At 41.5% G+C, this 18,596-nt stretch overlaps 2 protein-coding genes across 2 annotated transcripts in view; one reads left to right on the plus strand and one right to left on the minus strand.

Moving 5' to 3' along the window:
- The first annotated feature begins 6,343 nt into the window (after positions 1-6,343).
- LOC107226830 (sodium-independent sulfate anion transporter) lies at positions 6,344-13,535 on the plus strand. The gene is made up of 11 exons (XM_015667804.2): positions 6,344-6,697; positions 7,923-8,101; positions 8,187-8,382; positions 10,967-11,187; positions 11,336-11,480; positions 11,546-11,710; positions 11,801-11,962; positions 12,144-12,284; positions 12,457-12,602; positions 13,031-13,192; positions 13,302-13,535. Coding segments are annotated over exons 1-11 (1,665 nt in total). The 5' UTR covers positions 6,344-6,696; the 3' UTR covers positions 13,449-13,535.
- An 853-nt stretch (positions 13,536-14,388) lies between these two features.
- The window catches only part of LOC107217306, a 7,904-nt gene continuing 3,696 nt past the window's right edge, over positions 14,389-18,596 (minus strand). The window contains exons 2-3 of the mRNA XM_015655171.2: positions 17,486-17,627; positions 14,389-15,186 (exon numbers count right to left, since the gene is read on the minus strand). Of these exons, the coding sequence (XP_015510657.2) occupies positions 14,965-15,186; positions 17,486-17,627 (364 nt within the window). The 3' untranslated portion in view covers positions 14,389-14,964. The remainder of the gene's footprint in view (positions 15,187-17,485; positions 17,628-18,596) is intronic.

Here is an 18,596-nt window from a genome sequence, read left to right on the forward strand (position 1 = left end):
TAACAAAATGGCGGAATGGCGCATATGAGTAGCGAACGACCACGTTTTCAATTCGGTGGCGAAGATTCCTCGGTCAATTTTTATTCGATCGACTTGAAATTTAGACACAATGTTAAAAATTTGTCTATCGATTCGATCTCGTGGCTAGATTTTTCAATTTCAATCCCAAGATTTTGTTACTAAAATTTTGCGGTTCAAACGTTACATCCTCCAGACCTCATATACTTTACCCACAATCTTATAATCACTTTACACCCCGCATCCTCTTCTTATCTTCACCGAGTCAGCAGGTACATTTCTGAACTGCAACTAACGAGTTTTCTACCTTCTCTTAACTCTTCGCTTCCAACCTAGTCACTTATAATTACATCTCTCCATGCCAATCGAAATCCTTTTTCCAAGCCGACTCCTTCGCACTGACCACTGTTATAATTCAATTACCGAGTCAACAATAATAAACCAACCGTACCATTTATATCGTTTACTTCCCTTAAAACCGATCCCTTTCTTTTTCCATCATTTCCTGCATTTGGAGTAGTGGCACGTAAGTGCATAATCGATGTATATATATGAAAAAAAGTTTTTTTTTTACAACATTCGGACTACGAGCTCGAACCCGAAAAGGTATTTTGACTTTGGAAAGTTTTTCGATGATGTCAGGAGATGTGTCACCTCAAAAGCCCTCGAGTTCGGAGTCGTTCGCTACTCACATGCGCCATGCCACCATTTTGTTGTTAATTTCGATGAAAAAATTCTAAAATGTTCTCGAAACTGTAAACAATAAATCCGTTGAATTAAAATTGCTCCATGTGTTTCCGTTATCTTTGAAAAAAAAACAACTCCTAAAAATAGGTATGAATTTAGACCGTTCAAGAGTCGTCGATAGACTCCTACAAAAAGTCTCGACCCTCTCTTTCATCATCAACACCGTAAAGAAGGAGATGAAAAATGAATCACCAGTCGTGGGAAAGTCCACCTTCAATTTTCCGTCGTCTTAAACTTCTTCAGCCGCCGTTGACCTGAAGAAAAATTCTCTGCACGTTCGCGCGGGACGCTCTTGAAGAAAAATGCCGAGTAGTTTTCCACCTGCAACGTGCATTCTGGCTCGGTGCAATATCGTTCATCCTTGGAGGGCCGCACATGCCGTCATGTAACCGTAAAGCGATCACCCGAATCCACTCCCTTATTTAGAGCTCTAGAGAACTGGAGAAATTATAATCCAGCCGAGAAAAGAAGACGATAGAAAAGCAGCTCTGTTCATGCTAAGGAAGAACGCGATCTGCCGAGAAATGGATACGCATTTAAGCGCAATAAGTTCCATGCTGTGCTTCTTGAATGCGAGTGTCAAATGCATCGCGATTGCTTCAGCAGGATATCTCCCTGCTGTTCGTGCAACGAAAACGAATCGTATATCACACGACGATACGTCGGGCACTATACCGGGACAATCTTTTGAAACTTGAAAATCATCTGCGCATGCGCGCGTTTTATCCGCCGTTCTGCGCGCAGGCTGGCCATCCCGAGTTTTCAGCTGTCAAACTTTTTCTGGCGGCGATGTGGTTGATACGAATTTTCGAGGTTAGAATATCAAATAATTAAGACAGTGACACGGAACGGTTCGGGAAGCATTTGATATTGGGTCGGAGAGTTGACTCTTCAAAGAACGGTCGGAATTTAATGCTTATGCTCTTTGAAAATTCAAACGTACACATTTCGTGTAGGTTGGCACGCCTGCATCGCGGACAAAAATATCGCTGCGGGAAGATGTCGCCAATTTCGCAGGCGCGGTTGATTTTCAAGTTTCAAGAGATTTTCCCTGTATACTCCGACAGTCGTTGGCCGATAGCTGTTGCAGTATATTTCATGGCCAAGTCGTAAATTTCACCGATCTGCAATTTGTTATATTCCGATTTTGCGATTGCAGATCACTGCTGGCCGAGTTGTTTTTGGATGAAGTACCTTGTTAACTGTCACAACACGCCGTAAGGTTTGATTAGTTTTTTACCGTTCGTGAACATCGTAACGCGACGATATGAATAACATTTCTGCTCATCCTCTGGGCTTTGAGCTGATGCTTTGGCGCTCAAAACCCGCCGGAAATAATTTGTGATATAATAACGGCAATGTGTACAAGCAGTCACTAGGCTAAGTTAAGCTCAGTCTTTTGATGTTCAGTCAATTTTCGCCGAATTTATTGACAGTAAAGGTTAATTGATGTTCAACCTCTCGTCAATTTTTACGATCACGTTTCCAGCTTAGTTGCAAGCATAAAGAATTTTTCCTACGGGTTACGCGGGCTGTTGAAACGCTCGGTTTTTTTCCGGAATCCATGAAAAGAAATAACGAGTGCTGCTCTTTTACAGGTTTAACCAAGGGGTCAAACACACGTGATATATGGTGTACACTTTTCCGGAAATCTTGTAAAATCTATTGAAGTCTTTGAAATTTTTTGAAATCATTGAAATATCTGAAATTTTCTTATGAAAAAATGGTTTGTAATTCCATGAAGTCTCTTGTAATCTTTTGAGATCCTTTGAAATCCCTGAGATCTTTTGAAATCCCTGATATCTTCTAGTCTTCTGAAATTATCTGAAATCTCTTGAAATCTTTGGAAATTTGTCGAAGAATTTTGAAATCTTTGAAATCTTTTGAAATCTTTTGAAATCCCTAAAATTTTCATTGATTAAATCTTTTGTAATTCCATGAAGTCCCTTGGTAATGTTTTGAAATCTCTTGAAATCGTTGTAATCTTGAAACCAGATCTACATGAAATGGATGAGTGATTAAACCCGCGGATTTAACGACAAACCAATTCACGGGGATCGGGAACATCAGTCGGCTGATGTTTCAAAGTCCTAACGTGTAAATATAACTCACGAAAGACAGGAGCTGCGTAAAACGTTTTGTTCTGAAAAACTTGGAATGTCATTCCAATATCGTTCAGGCAGGTAGTCGCAGCATTCCTCGAAAATGAACACTTGGAAAAGCTCCAAATATTCGACTGCAGTCCTTCGCGTGCAGACGCTTGTCATTCCATCTGCAGGAACGTTGAAAATGGTTGAACCAAACTCTCATTGTAATCCGAGCAGACAAGCTGCTCTGTCCGCGTCTCGCGTTAAGCTTGGCAGTTATGTTTCGCCCCGAGTTTCTGAACGTTCAGGGGCAGCCTGTAGAGTGATTGGACACCGGATTATTTGGCATCGGTAATGTCCTTCGCCTGTCCGGCTACTCAGCGATCGAACTTACTTAACGGTCCCAACGAGGGGATGCTGTCCACCAGCTATAGTGCGAGAACTCGCTAAAAGCTCCCCAACGAAAAAAGCTGGCTCAAAACTTTCCTCATACTGTGCAACAGATGCATGCTTCCGCATTAGCTACGAAATTGCGGAGTTAAAATTTACTCCCGAGAGCTGCAGCTTTTTCCTTCGAGATTTCATTAGAACTTGATAAAGTATCCTCATTCATTATGCACGTTCAGATTATATCCAACCGGTTGCAAACTGTAATATAAATCAGGTAGTCGGAAAAGCACATCGGTGGCGATGAAAGTTCCTTTCAAAAGTCCAACGACTCCTCGTTCGTGTCTAAATTTCGTTCTTCCATCTCACGTTCGTCTTTAATAACTTTTTCAGCACGATCGGCACGCGTTAGGAAATTTCTTTTTCACATAGGTGTACAAGGGAGTTCAAACGATGCGATCGTAAAGTGCAAACATACACCATGAGCAATTGCTGATTGTAGGTATAACTGCAACAGCTCACTGACACATTTTACGAGATCAGCGAACGGTGGACAAAGTTCCGAAAATCGCCTTACCACCAAGTCCATGAATCGTTTAATGACACCGTAGGTTGGTTCATTCTATATTTCGTAAGACCAATTCAGAAGCATCGTATCATAGAAAGCAACAGGTTTGCGACAACATCGATTGCTTTAACATATTCGATTAACGTAGTGTGCTTGTCGTGTAGTACAGTAAGATACGTGTACCAGTTATCGACACGTTTAGACCCAACGATCGACCCTTTTATTTTCCAAAATTATTAATCGTTGGCAAAAATTGTGAATTTCTTGACGACTACAACCAATTACTAGAGGCTTGGACACTACAAATTTAATTATTGGTAATTTTAGAACTAAGGATTAAACTGATACACCCAAAAAAGTTCAATAAATGGTACACTTACCTTATACCAGTATAACCGTGTTGCTATATTGCGTCACGTTACTTCCGCTCACGCACAATGCGGGGAGATTATTCAGCGGTAAGTGAACGAATCCGAGTGTGAGCCGGGAATATTCGAGATAATCATGTAATGCACCTTGTCAGTGTAATTGAAAGGATTAAAGGGTAGCAGTTAAAAATCCGATGTTCATTCAAATGGATAACCTTTTTCGCGATAAATTTGTCAGAGCTTCAGAATTTTCTGTGAATCCTTAATCGCATGGCCGGGATTACGGGGCGCTGAATGGTGGATTATTACAAATTATAATACCCTCTTTCTGTGCTCGTTGAACATCGAACAAATACCAGACAGCTGCTGAGCTGGAAAAATCGCGTGACCGTGGAACTTGATTAAATTGTTTCTTCTATACATTTTCTTTGTTATTTTTTTCCATCGAATCGTTTTCGATACCGCACAAGTGGGTTAGGATTTTTTCTATAGGTACTCCTTCACCGCCACATTCTAGTCCCAAAAACGTCCTCAATAGAAAGATTAAGGTGGCCCTTATTCAGGTTGTTGATATATTTTTTCGGCCCCATCCTCAAAATCAACTTCAAACAATCAAAAAACACTTGATAACAAAGTTTTTCATATTCTTACCTCAACTCTAAGACAGCCCGCTTTGTGATCGAGGTTTCTTATGGAAATAAAATGGGAAAACATTTCTTTCTCGGTATATATTTTATTGTGAGAGTAATAGTGTTCGAAAAAATCTGTAACTGCGAGGTTTTAGTCGGTATCAGTGCTACTAACGGTGTGAATTTTTTTTCGGACAGTAGCGCCGATGCCTACTAAAACCTCGCAGTTACAGATTTTTTCGAACGCTATTATTACTTTTACAGTGAAATATATATTGAAAAAAAAAGTTCTTCCCGTGTTATTTCCATAACAAACTTTGATCACTAATTGTTTTCGAATTATTTGCAGTTGGTTCCGAGGGTGATGCGAAAAAAATTCGATCACACCATAATAAAAAAATATTCCCTTCACTGTTTGCTATTTCAATATCACACCATTACGACCATTTTCGTTGTACATACCTATGGGTACCGACGTAAAGCATACACCTCTATCCTTGGCGGTCTCTTCGTCCCATGCTTGTTTCTAATAACGTTAACTAGGTCCCATTTCCATCCTCCCGAAGTTGGGAAGATCTTTACCCTAGTTGTTCTTGGCATTCGGCGTTTCCGAGCAAAGCGGAGGCTGGCGGTTACGGAGTCAAGGGTGCGATTAAGCCATGTAATATAAACGCGGTTGCCTTGTATACCTCACAGTGCGTCTAGTGCTCGGAACACAAACAGCCGGCAGGCAGGCAGGCAGCGCACCTAAATACTAAAATTTTATCGGTAACCGATGCTGCAGCATCCGTTATCGTTCCGGCTTTGCGTTAACCGCCAACGCTACTCCACAAAGGATTTATCCTAGACCGCAAGTTCCACCATGCACAGCAGCAAAATTATGTTCAGGTGAAATAACTGGAGAACGGAACGCTGTGATTTTAAGAGAGCAACGTTTCACGGTCCGTCTCACTCTTTAGGCACTGTACGTGTAACGACGAATTCCATTTTGAGTTGTATGGATTTTTCCAACCAAATGAAAATAAAGTCCAGGTAATGGATCCCATAGATAAATTGAAATTCTAAACAGATTCCAGATCGGTTGATTCCGCAACTCTGGCACGCAACTTTGAGTGTTAAATTCGAGGATTGAGAGTTGGTATTGAAATTGAATTGCGCCTTCAGAAGTTCCCTCGACTTTGGTGGTAACTGATTAAAAGTTTCAATGCCAGGGTCGGGATTCTCGCCATTCTTGACACCGGGTCGAACGATGGATAAGGAATGTCTGCACAGGGTCAAGGACGACGTATCCTTTGTCTACAAGCGATTCCTCGACGATCAAGCAACCGGATGATTGCCTCTTCAAGTTGATGAATGTGTGAAATTGAGCTACTTTGACTGATTTCCAGTAGTGAGCGTTAGCGAATTATCGCTCCAATCTTCGTAACCTTTGGACGTACAGACACGTATTGATAAGTGTTCGTTTGAAAAAGCTGTTCTTTGTACGAGATAAGCCACCCTGATAAGCATTAAGGCTACATTATTTCTTTCGATCGCCTCGTCGATACCGAAAGCTGTAATTGCTGTATTGAGTTATCGTTATTCACTTTACGTCATCTGGTTCGACTTGTTTGGGAGAGAAACTGATACTGTGAAGTTCTCGACGATCAACCCTCCTGATGGCTTAACTATCAGCATTGGGATTCCGGCAGTGATGCGTTAATGATGGTGCGACTCAGATACGGTTACGCAATTGGTTATTACATGGTTCCGCGTTAATTGCAACGCACATCCATCACGCAACACGTCACAAGATTTAGATAGACTTAGATACCCGGTCAGAAACTCCGTTGTCACTACGTCCCAAAGAGCGTATCAACTTCGGTCGAAGAACAAACCGGACATTCAGCGAAAGTGAGTATACTGGTTTTGTTTTTATTGCTCAATTACAGTCCAAACAAGAGTGTGCTACACTTTTTTCTTCACACAGCCCATACTTGCTGACAATAGAGCCGGTCATTTTTGATCACCAATCCGTGCACACTGCGGTAAAATTGAAAATCATCGCGACTATAAGCAGTAGAACTTTATTTAGGAATTACCATTGATTGATAAATTACACCGATTATCAACAATTAACCGAATTCATTCACCTGATCGAGTTACTGTGAATATTACGAACAATTGAACTCCTATTACAAACGATGAACCGTTTACTCAAAATTAAGTTGTACTGTACAGTCAATCGATGATATGGAGGAAATCGATCGATCGAAATATTTACTAGTGTATTCGAGGGGTGTAAGTTTATTTGAAGAGCATTAGAAGGATGGAAACGATTACTTATAAATGGCTGGAACGAGAATGAAATGCAGACGCTGGATGAATTTTTTTGTCAGTCTGTCCCCCGAGGTTTATACATCCTTCGTTCGAGCGTGTCGCCTTTGAAATATTAAATTATAAAGGAACTCTGGGAAACGTAGATAACAATAAAAGTTTTAAAAAAGCCGGGTCACTCCGTGATGGTTCTTCTTTTATACCGGCGAACCTTCAGGTAGTAAGATTGTCCGAACTTTTAACCCCGCGACATTATATATATATATTGCACCCTCGTGCCGGTAACATCGAGACTTTATTGCCACTCTAAACTGAAACTAAAAAATGTAGAGATGTCGCGATTCGGTCCAAAGTGAGAAAGTCCAGAAGAGGATGTAAAGAATCTCCGTCTCGGAAGGTTCGTGCCACACGTAAACACTTGTTCATCCTCAACTTTTGACAAGGGTGCACGGATATAAGGTCCGATCCATCAGACGACGGTACCAAACTTGTGGCTTTATTTCGACGAAACATATGCCAGGTGGTGAATAGAGACGTACGAGTATTGGACTCAAGAGCAAAGGTTCCAAGGCACTTCGGTAAAACACACCCCTCAGTGTTTCGCTCAAGTTCGAAGCACTTTGGGAGCGTTAGTTGATTTTTCTCACCCTCCCCCTCCCCAACCGAACCAAGTAGGGATTTCCCGAGTGTATGGAGAGGGTAAAACGCTTCGATAAAGCAGAAACACGTTGTTTACCCGCTTTCCAAGGGAACAATGTCCCTGCGACTGAAGCCAACTCACAAACATCTTCGACGCTTTCAGTGAAGCTCGGATGGACGCAATTAGCGAAATACGGTAAGCGGCGGCTGCCCATCCTCGCCTGGGCCCCAGGTTACAGGCCAACATGGATCCTGCAGGATATGCTGGCCGGAATCACAGTCGGACTGACCGCAATCCCTCAAGGCATAGCGTACGGAATAGTGGCCGGTCTGAATCCCGAGGTATTATCATTGAGAGCGGATTTTTTTCCGCAACGTTTCTCACGCGAGGTCAAGTAACACCCTTACGACTCTGCTTCTCTTTCAGTATGGCCTCTACTCGGCGTTCATGGCCTCGTTCGTCTACATATTTTTCGGTTCCTGCACCAACATCACCATCGGACCCACCGCCATCATGGCCCTCATGGTCCAGTCGATGGTCGCGAATTACGGAGCTGACATGGCGGTTCTGATCTGCTTTCTAAAGGGCTGCATCATCACCGTCCTCGGTATCTTTCACTTGGGTAAGCAAATGGTTTCTAAACGAACAGTGAAACGGGACTGACACGATATTCGAAATTCGGCACAAATCATTCTCACACCAGACGCGGGAAAAAAAGCGCGCAACGCGAAATCGTTGACGATTGGTTTTTTGCGTTGTGGAAATAGGCAAAGCTCGAATATCGACTTTCGACGAAATTTAATACAGCTTTACCGAATCACTCAATTATATTATATGTATACCGCAAAATCAAATTACACCACGCCAACACAGTTATTTCTGTATTACGGCCCCCATTACGAGATGCTATAAGCCAATTACGAACGATTCCGAGGATTCGTCGAACGCGGTCCAATTAATTCCCATTCGATTATTGAACATCTGCAGCGTGTACCCAAATCAAGACAGGTGAGGTTTTGGTGTCCGTGACTAAACAAGGACGGAAGTTTAACGAGATCGCGGTCAACCACCCAAGGACAGAATTTCGGTTCTGTGTCTTCGGCTAAAATCAGGAACACATTTATCAATCAATCCAAACTTCGTCTGCGAGCTTACAATTAGACAAATTTCCTCGATTCTCTTTGCTGCGCTGCAGAGCGAGAAACAGGAGTGAAAACTTGCCACAGCGGACAATAATTGCGGACCGAAAAACAAATGTTGGAGAAAATTGAAAGCAAACATCTAGTAAAACTCATGACGTGTAATTTTATCACTTGCACAGCCCTCGACTCGTATTCGGTCCTCTTTATCATAAAATACATCACTTTTTTTTTCCCCTTAACCTCACTGTCATTTGGAAATAATTCACGATTCTTTACTTTTCTGAGGTAAATAGCAAAAAGATGAACGTATAAATAAATAAAAATTTTACCCTTACTTGCCACCTGGGGTGTAGACTTTTTTGTCGATAATTAAATGAAGTTAAGATTAATATTAAAAAAAAAAAAAAAGAATTTTTGTGTGAAAATAGCCATTTTTTTTTCTTACTTCTGTTACATTTTTTTTTTTTTTTAGTATACATAAATTGAATTTTTCACCATACGAACTGCATGATTCTTGGAAGTAAACAGTCGATGTATTGTGAAAAAGATGATTTTTTTTTATAACAATTTTTGTCACCGGGGTGTGAAGCAAGCCAGTCTGACAAGCACGTGATTTTACAGGAGCGTGGCAAGTGAAGGCTGGTAATATGATTGATCGAAAATGAAATAGCAGAAGCGAAACGTCGAAAAACGAACGAAGCGTAAGACAAACGTGTTTTTTTTTCCCTCGAGTGATTCCGGAGAACTGATCTTCCCTTTTGAATGATAGATAAGTAGCCCCAGTTTTTATGGACGACAGCTGAGTATGGTTAAAAAATTTACGTGACCTCGATCAATGTTTTTAGCTCGTTCACTTCGTAAATTTCAAGACTAATACAGAGCGAGGAAGTCAACCAGTCTGTTTCCGAACTGCCGTTTCGAAATTCTCCTTCATCACTAATATTCGATATCCATTTTCTCGATTAAGACCATTCAAACGTTAAAGAATATGTAGTCGACGATGCAAAGGTTCGACATTTACTACCAAGGCACAAAAAATTCCCGAGGGATCGACAAAACGTCCATAAAGTCGTCACGCCTGTGCACCAATATATGTATTGGCAATTGTATTGTTCAGTAGAATCAATAATTCCGCCAAGGCACGTAAAGTTGTACCCTAACGAACCTATTCAAGTTCTTCAAATACCAAAGTCGAGTACGGAAGTTCGTTTAAAATACCCACACTGACGATGAGTGATTAACGCCTCGAGAATTCCGCGGAAATTCCTTCGTCCAGAGTTATCCTTTGCCAGACAAAACCTGAAACGCTCCCTGCGAGATAGTTGACTCGAGTTTCATGAAAATATCCTCTAGAGAATTACCTTCAGGTTCTGAAGCAGAAGAAAAGTGGAAAATATTTACAGTGAATCCGTCTTTCCCGTTTCCACAAATCACTTCCCCTCTCGCCTCTTCTATCTATTCGGTCGATGTGTCTTGTACCATTTTTTGGATGCCGTAAATACCGTCGATTCCCTCGCCGCAACCTTCCACCTTTCCTCCGAGGTACCAGCTTGGCGATATCGGTTCGGGAAAAACATTCTCGTAAGCTTTAAAATTCATCGGCTCTTTTTATCAGTGGAGATGTATGGGTATTGATCGATGTCGGGTTGTTCCTGCAATTAGGCAAAGATCAAAGGTCCTTTTTAGGCTTCCGTACCTCAAAAGGTTGAAATGGAATCCTTGCAGGATCACGTCGTTGTCCGTTTGTCCGTTTGTCAAGACTCCTTTTTCAGGAACGCGTAGGTGTATCAATTTTAAATTAATACCAAATGCTAAGATTTACGGCCCCGTGGAGGTGTAAAAAATTCAAGCTTCCAAGTCATCGCAATAAAAAGATACGACCATTTAGGCCACATGTTTTTATACTTGCAAACTCATTCGTCAAAACCTATAGGATACTTTTCGTTGACCTAGAACCATGAAATTTGGAGAGAAGCAAGAAGTCTTTACGTAGTCCTACTTGCACTTGCATCAATTCTGACGAAATGACAATCGATATACCGATGTAATTATTTCTCTCCCAAGGATTTCTCCTGGACTTCATTTCACTCCCGGTAATTACTGGCTTCACCTCCGGAGCGGCGGTGACAATTGCCTCGTCTCAGTTCAAGCCGATTTTGGGGATTCCCGGGCCGAGTTCTTCGTTCATCGACTCCGTCGTCTCGGTGTTTACAAATCTGGACCAGATAGGCTGGTGGGACACACTCCTGGGGTTCGGAACCGTCGGAGTTCTGGTCGGCCTTAAGGTACCTCTAATTCCGCACGATTAATACGATAGTACCCGAGGGTGCGCAGCGTCCGTCTAATATTACGTTTGCCAATTTCTGGCCGGGTATGAAACGCACCCCGAAACCGAGGGCAACGCAGTAATGACATCTCGTAAATCGCAATCAGAATCTTCCGGGACGAAGGAACGGGACTGCGTGGCAAAAAGTCATGTGGATGATTGGTCTGGGGCGAAACGCGATTGTCGTTGTTTTCGGCACTGGGCTGGCTTACGCTTTTTACGTCTACGACATGGAGCCCTTTCGGCTGACAGGTGAGTGATGACTCGCTCTCTTCGAATCCCCGAGATCAATTTCACCCTGTCGGCATCTTCCACAGGGAGTATGGGCCAAGGATTGCCACCCCTTTCCTGGCCGCCCTTCTCAACGGAGTTTGGAAACGAGACGCTGACCTTCGTCGACATGGTGACAGGGATGGGTACGACGGTGGTAACCATGCCGATCATATCCACCATCGAGCACATCGCCATTGCCAAGGCTTTCTGTGAGCTCATTGATTAACTCGATTATTCATCGTCAGAAATGCTACCTAGGTAATTTTCATCAACGTTGGTTCTTCTTCGTCTCTCTTCAGCCATGGGAAAGTCCCTCGACGCGACCCAGGAAATGCTGGCCTTGGGGTTGTGCAACATATGCGGATCTTTCGTTCGGTCGATGCCGGTCACTGGGTCCTTTACAAGAACTGCCGTCAATTACGCCTCAGGAGTGAGAACGCCACTGGGAGGGCTTTTCACGGGTGAGTTTTTAATCTTCACCGACTTCCTTGCACCGTCCAACTGGATGTACTCCAGTCCGGAAAGCAATTTCCGCCGAAAGTCAATTTTGGCATACCTTCTAAACTAAGTCTGGTGTAAAATTCGTTTCCACTTCCAGCATTGTTCAGTCCTTCGTAATATAACGAAATTACTTTCGCTTAGGCATCCTGGTGCTCCTGGCAGTCGGTCTTCTTACCGGCACCTTCAGATTCATCCCTCGAGCAACGTTGTCCGGTGTCATCCTCTGCGCCATGTACTACCTGGTGGACTTCCCAACCTACGCCTTACTGTGGCAAGCTAAGAGTGAGTACCGCTGTTATACCTTCGGTCAAAATTCTTTCTCTCAAACCTCGTCTTAGGATGGATTTTTACTACTTCATCAAAATATCCTTTACCATATCCCCCATTTTCTCGCCCTGGATGGGTCCGGAGTTCCGGTTCATTTGTCGTTTACGTCGACATTCGTTTGCTTCAGAGGTGGACTTCGCAATCCTCATCGCAACCCTCGTCGCATGCGTCTTCCTAGGCCTCGAACTCGGCATCGTCATAGGCATCGTTCTCAATCTCGTACCATTGTTCTATTACTCGGCTAGACCGGAGGTTGAGATGAGGGTCGAACAGGTATGAGAAAATCTAATGGCTGAAATTCTCAGTTAAAACAACCAATTGGGTAAATGATTTTTCAACTGGAAATGTGCCATTCAATTTTTGGAGTTACAAATGTAACACGATTCCTCGACCAGAGTTTAATTATTTTTGACTTTCTAGCTATCAAACCATTTCTCAAGCTGCTGACATCCTCAGATCGTGTTATTTGAATTTTCTCATGTTCATTTCTATTACACTGCAACGGGAATATTGTTTCACTTTCGTCCACCATCATAGGAGCAAATAACACGACTAAAAAAAAAAAAAAAAAAAAAACGTTAAACGTTATTTTTATCCTATTCCTGATTTTTTATTCAAACGATGAAGGGTTACACTCAATTCCACTGTATCTTAATAAATTGTCAATAATGATAAATCGTTTGATTCACGTGAATCTTCAGATCGAGGAAAAGACGTTCATCCAGGTGATGCCCGAGGAGACAGTGTCCTTCCCCGCGGCTGAGCATCTGCGGAACGGTATTATGAAGCTGTCGGAGAAAAATAGCTCGGACGTAATATTCAATTGTAAAAACGTGAAGAGGATCGATACGACGGTTGCAAAGGTCAGTGTGATTGATTTCGTATCTAATTTTCACTATGACAAGACATGACAAGAATGGTGGACGGTGGACCTTTCCCGACTCAATTACCACAAGCATCCTTTCGTTGCAGAACATCAAACTCCTCGCGAAGGATCTCTCGGTCAGAGGACAAGAAGTCACGTTTACTGGTTGCGCCGAAAACGTGAAGAGAATCCTCGGAACCGTGGCTCCGGAACTCACGAATCGATTCACAAAGGACGAAGGACTCTCCGTTTGAATTTCAGGCTCACTTTTGTTGTTTGTTAAATATGTTCACAGGCCTGATAAATGTTTTGATTACGTGTCTCGGATGGTCCGCGATCCATGACTTGATTTCGTCTTCTTGATTTTCTATATTCTCACGCACTTCTCATAACGTTCGCTATTTCCAGTTCTTCATCTCTGCGCTGAACCTCCGATGATGTACAAAACGAGGTGCCGTGACAGGTCAGAAATGTCAACTCTCTGTAGAGCGTATAATAAATTATTACGCCGTGTAATTTCGGCATGGTACGTTACACATTAGAGTGATTATTTGTACACGTTGCGTACAAAGTGCATCGCTTACACTTTGTCAGAGTGTACAGCAGGAAGGAGATTAGCGACGCAGTATCAATTCTTAATTGTAATTACCTTAAGTATTTCTCGAACGGCACCTGTGTACTAGCATTGTAACGAATATAAGTTTGTCAGTATTCGCGAATGCGAATGCGGATGCGAGTATACATTTTTAAATCTGGCGCCATTTCTCTACGGCTAAAAGTCGACGATTGGTTGAGTAACAGGTACAACATACAAGCTGCACGCACAAATTAGCGCCACTTGCATCTTATTCCGGAAATTGCCAAGCTGATCCGAACTGAGTCGATTGTATGTTCGATCATTTAACGACAAATTGATAATGGAAACAAATTAATTTTGAGGTAAGAGTGTAATTCAAACGTAAAGACAAACTTTAATAACAAATTCTCATCAACAAACTATTTTTTTTTTTTGTCTCATTTAATATTATTTTCACAAATTGTATACGCAAAATATAAAGTATTTGTGACAGCCGCATTCGCACGGATTTCGCGAATGTCAAAAAATATGGGATTATTCGTTACATCACTAGTGTGTACAAGCATCGTTAACCGAATGACAGGTTGTCGAAAAAAATCATACAAGTCTAAGTTCGTTGAAGTAATATTTAAAAATTCTGCAAGCACTTTACACATTACTTACTTACAAACTAACATTTAAACTCTTAAAGGTTAATTCACGTGCCGAGTTTACGATGCGGAAAGTCAAATAGTTACCAAATTATTATCACGATCTGTTTACCGCACTCTGATCAATTTTTTATACATGCATATATATTCTACTCGATTCGGCGTAAAGGATATACAACGACTAGGAATAATGAAACGGTGATTTTGAACTAATCGCCGAAGGTTAAACTTATATATACAGAGTGTTCCAAGTGGGATTGTTAAGTTGACTTCAAAGGTATTCAATGGTACTTCACATGATACGCGGATGAGTGGCATCAGCACGCGTTGTGAACAAGACCGGCCCTGGGCTGTGTGTTTAATTTCTGCACGTATGAGTAGTTACGTTGGCAACGTTACACCCAGGGTTCATGGATAATTATTCTGAGAGTAAGCCCGGAATATCGTACGAGATAATTAACACGTATAACACTCTGAACAAAGCATCCTTAAAGTTAGGATATTCCACATGTGCTGGGAACTGCGTTGAAGGTTGGGGAAAATTCACCGGCGAGAAACAGAGATAGACGGATTTGGGACGGGAATTGGGACCTGATGTGCTGTCTGGAAGTGCTGCGTCATCGTTTCCTCCGGTTTCAGGATCCAGAAACAGGTGGTGCAGTAGGTGCCGCAATGGTACTTGACGTGGGTGGACAAAGACAGTCGCGTCGCCAATCGCTCCTGGCAGTAATTACATTGGAACCGCAGGATCTTGCGCTCCGGAATCTGCTGGACGGAAGGATAATCGTTAGCTGAAGGTTTCGATGATGGGATCCTAATCACCCGCAAACGAGATTTCAGGGATACCCAAGAACAAATGAAATTCACCTATTCGTTAATTTGAATTTAAGGGGGATCTGGGGGTACAGCTTGGGCGGACTAAAATCATGCCTATGTTTAGAAGTTTTTTTTTTCAAGGAAAGGAACACACTGGGTGCTATTTGAGATCGGGGGTTTTATCATTTATAGTTTCAAGAATATTCTAGAATTTAATCATTGAAATTAGTAACAAAATGGTGGCATGGTGCATCTTCTGACATCACTGTCCAACTTGTAACACATGGATTTTTCTTTCAAGTCAGCAGCATTTTTTTGGATTCTAACTCGTAGACCAAATGTTAAAAAAAAAAATTTCCAAATACATACGGTTATGAACAAAATATTTAATTTTTCTATCACGTCCAGCGTTCCGCCACACGTATTTCCCATCTTCTTCGACCACTTCTTGTCTCTACCTGCTAACTCTTCCACATTCCTCATGATAACGTTATAGTTTCCATCTTGTCCTATTTCTATCCAGCCCCACGCCATTCGCTATCACCGTTACTCTGCTAATTATATTCTCCACTGTTCTGAATTCTCGCACTTTTGGTCGACGCGTACTCTTTGCCCCAAGACACTTGTATCCAATCGTCTATCAAAGACAATTCTATTCCATCCTCTATCAAGTCTACTTTATTTCCAACCTTCGTCAAATCAACTTCTATCCCAAAGTTCGTATAATCGACTTCAACTTCAACTTGCAAGTTCAACCTCAGTTCCAGTCTACATAATCATTTCACGAATTCCTAATCGACTTCGCTCGGTTACGCAATTACACATTTCTCATTTATAATGAAGCCTTTGTCAGACAAAAGGTATACCTTCTCCATCTCATTATCACTCCTTCCATCATTTCCGGATCGAGGACAACTACGAGACCGGACCTGAATTACCTAAATAACATCTTGGGTGGGTATAGAGGTGGTTCGATAACCGCTCGTCGAATCAACCCCCCTCTATCCCGTAACATTTTGACCAGAAAATCGTTATAAAAGTATGTATAAAAAAATTTTGCGATTGAAATTCAAAAATCCAGCCACGAGCTCGAATCGATAAGCAAGTTTTAAAGATTGTGTCAAAGTTTCAAGTCGATCGGTTAAAAATTGACCGAAAAATTTGCGCCACCGGATTGAAAACGTGGTCGTTCGCTACTTATATGCGCCATGCCTCCATTTTGTTATTAATTTCAATCAAAAAGCTCTAAAATGTTCTTGAAACTATAAATAATAAAGCTCTCAAACTCAAATTGCTCTAAGTGTTGTTATTTTCTTTAAAGAAAAAACTCCTAAAAATAGGTATGATTTTAGACCGTCCAACCTTTACCCCCCCACTTATATCTCCACGACTTACCCCTCAATCGATGACTAAAATTGGTACTTGGTAAACTTTGTTAATTGAAAATCACTGCTCACGTTCGTCAAAACCATTAATAATACGCTACTTCGGAGCGAATTTAAATTTTATTTATTTTTTTTGTATTGTCAACTATTAGTCGTAATTCGCGTAATCCGTGGTCAAAAATTTCACCAGGGACGTATTTATTATTGAAATTATTTGAAGGGAGAAAAACACGCATGTTTTTGAGTGAATGAAAACAATCCGCTCAACTTTTCACCACAAACACGGGTTAAACGCGATAAATAAACGAACGTTGAAAGTTTGAAATCTACCGCGGCTTCGCGTGCGGGTAAATTTGCCGTAAATTTGTCCCGTAGATTTTACTGCTGTGGTTAAACTTCTGTTATACCTTATAGCTGTACAGCTTCTCGCAAGCGTGTTTAGACAAACACATCCTCATGCCTATACGTATACGCGTAAACTTTTTCGATAAAGTCTAAACGGGCTCTACGTTCCACCTAGGCAGCTTGAAACGCTAGTAAGTTTTTCTGGATGCGATGAATTCCATCGAAATTCAGTTGAACGTTTCGCCAAATGTTCGAAATCTAATAAGTTAGTATTTATTTTATAACGAGCCCATTTCGAAAAAATCAAACCCAGTATTTGAGTGAAAAAATTGCTAACGCTTCTATATTATATACTCGTAAAAAAGCTAAAAAAAAAAGTATTTTGTAAAATCTTATGGGAAAGAGAAGATGCTGCACGGTTCTGCGGAGAGAACCCAAATTCGGATAATTTTGAATGAACGCGATGCTGAAATTTCGTAAATTCGAAGGGTTCGTTCATCAGAGTCCCCAATTCGAACCTGATCAGCGTGAAGCTCGGCGGATTCATTGATTAATTCGAGTCCCTCATTGGTCGGGATTACCGCGTAACGAGGTGGTTTTGAATCTGATCCAAGTTTCCTGCGAAGCTGAATTGGCAGGACGATCTGCCGGCGTATTTCGGTCTCTTCATCGGCCCCTGCAATTTCCTGTTTCTGAAGAATTCTTGCCAATCCGGATTGTTGGCCCGAACTTTTTCCACTCGTAATTTGTAAGTTCCGCGGCTGAATCAATCTCAAAAGGCCGACAGGATTCTTGTTTAACTTTGTCGCACTCTTTGCAGCACCTCTTACTTGATTTTCGGCAATCGCACTCGGCGTTATAAAACATCTGAAATTACTGCGCGGTTTTTTCAATCCTGACAGTAAACATTTTTCCTGAAAAAAGTTAAAACGGGTGAAATAAATTACACTTCAATCTTTGCAAAAATTCGATAAATTCACTGGTTGGTGAAAAATAGAAATTTTTCATCAAAGCAGGGTGCGGAATTTTATTTTATTCATCCTTATCCGTAGACAATTATTTTTATCAGCGGTGAGGAAAGGGGATTGTGAAAGTGGTATCATATCGATTGGTTTTGCAACGGCATACTAAGTTGACTTCCCTGTTATCCCTAATTTATACCAGCACATATTTTTTCAGCAGACCCTCCGAGCCTCCGAACAATGTTCGGCTTTTAGACTGGCGCTCGTTTTACATGCCTGTACTTAAGAACATGTTTATGCATAAACATTTACCTCGAGTAACACGATATCACCTCTGCTATTTCGGTTTCGTGTTTTTGACACTTCAGCAGCGTTGTGTAATGATTTAGTGCATTGATGTAAAAGCCGTTGAATTGACTGACGTTCTTAGTCAACTAATCGAATTTTCGATATTGATTTGGCTCTATCTCTCGTCATCAGAAATTTAACGTAAAGATGTACGGAATGAATTCCGATCGACTACATTATGGAGAGTAGAGGTAAGGAGGACTATCTTCGTGTATAGAAAGTAGCAATTTAACGAATGTAAATTTTTAAGTATTCGCGAATGCGAATGTGCATTTTTTAATTTGGCACCATTTCTCTATGGTTAAAAATTGACGATCGA

Source organism: Neodiprion lecontei, chromosome 4 (genome assembly GCF_021901455.1).
Source record: "Neodiprion lecontei isolate iyNeoLeco1 chromosome 4, iyNeoLeco1.1, whole genome shotgun sequence".
In the NCBI taxonomy this organism is placed as follows: domain Eukaryota; kingdom Metazoa; phylum Arthropoda; class Insecta; order Hymenoptera; family Diprionidae; genus Neodiprion; species Neodiprion lecontei.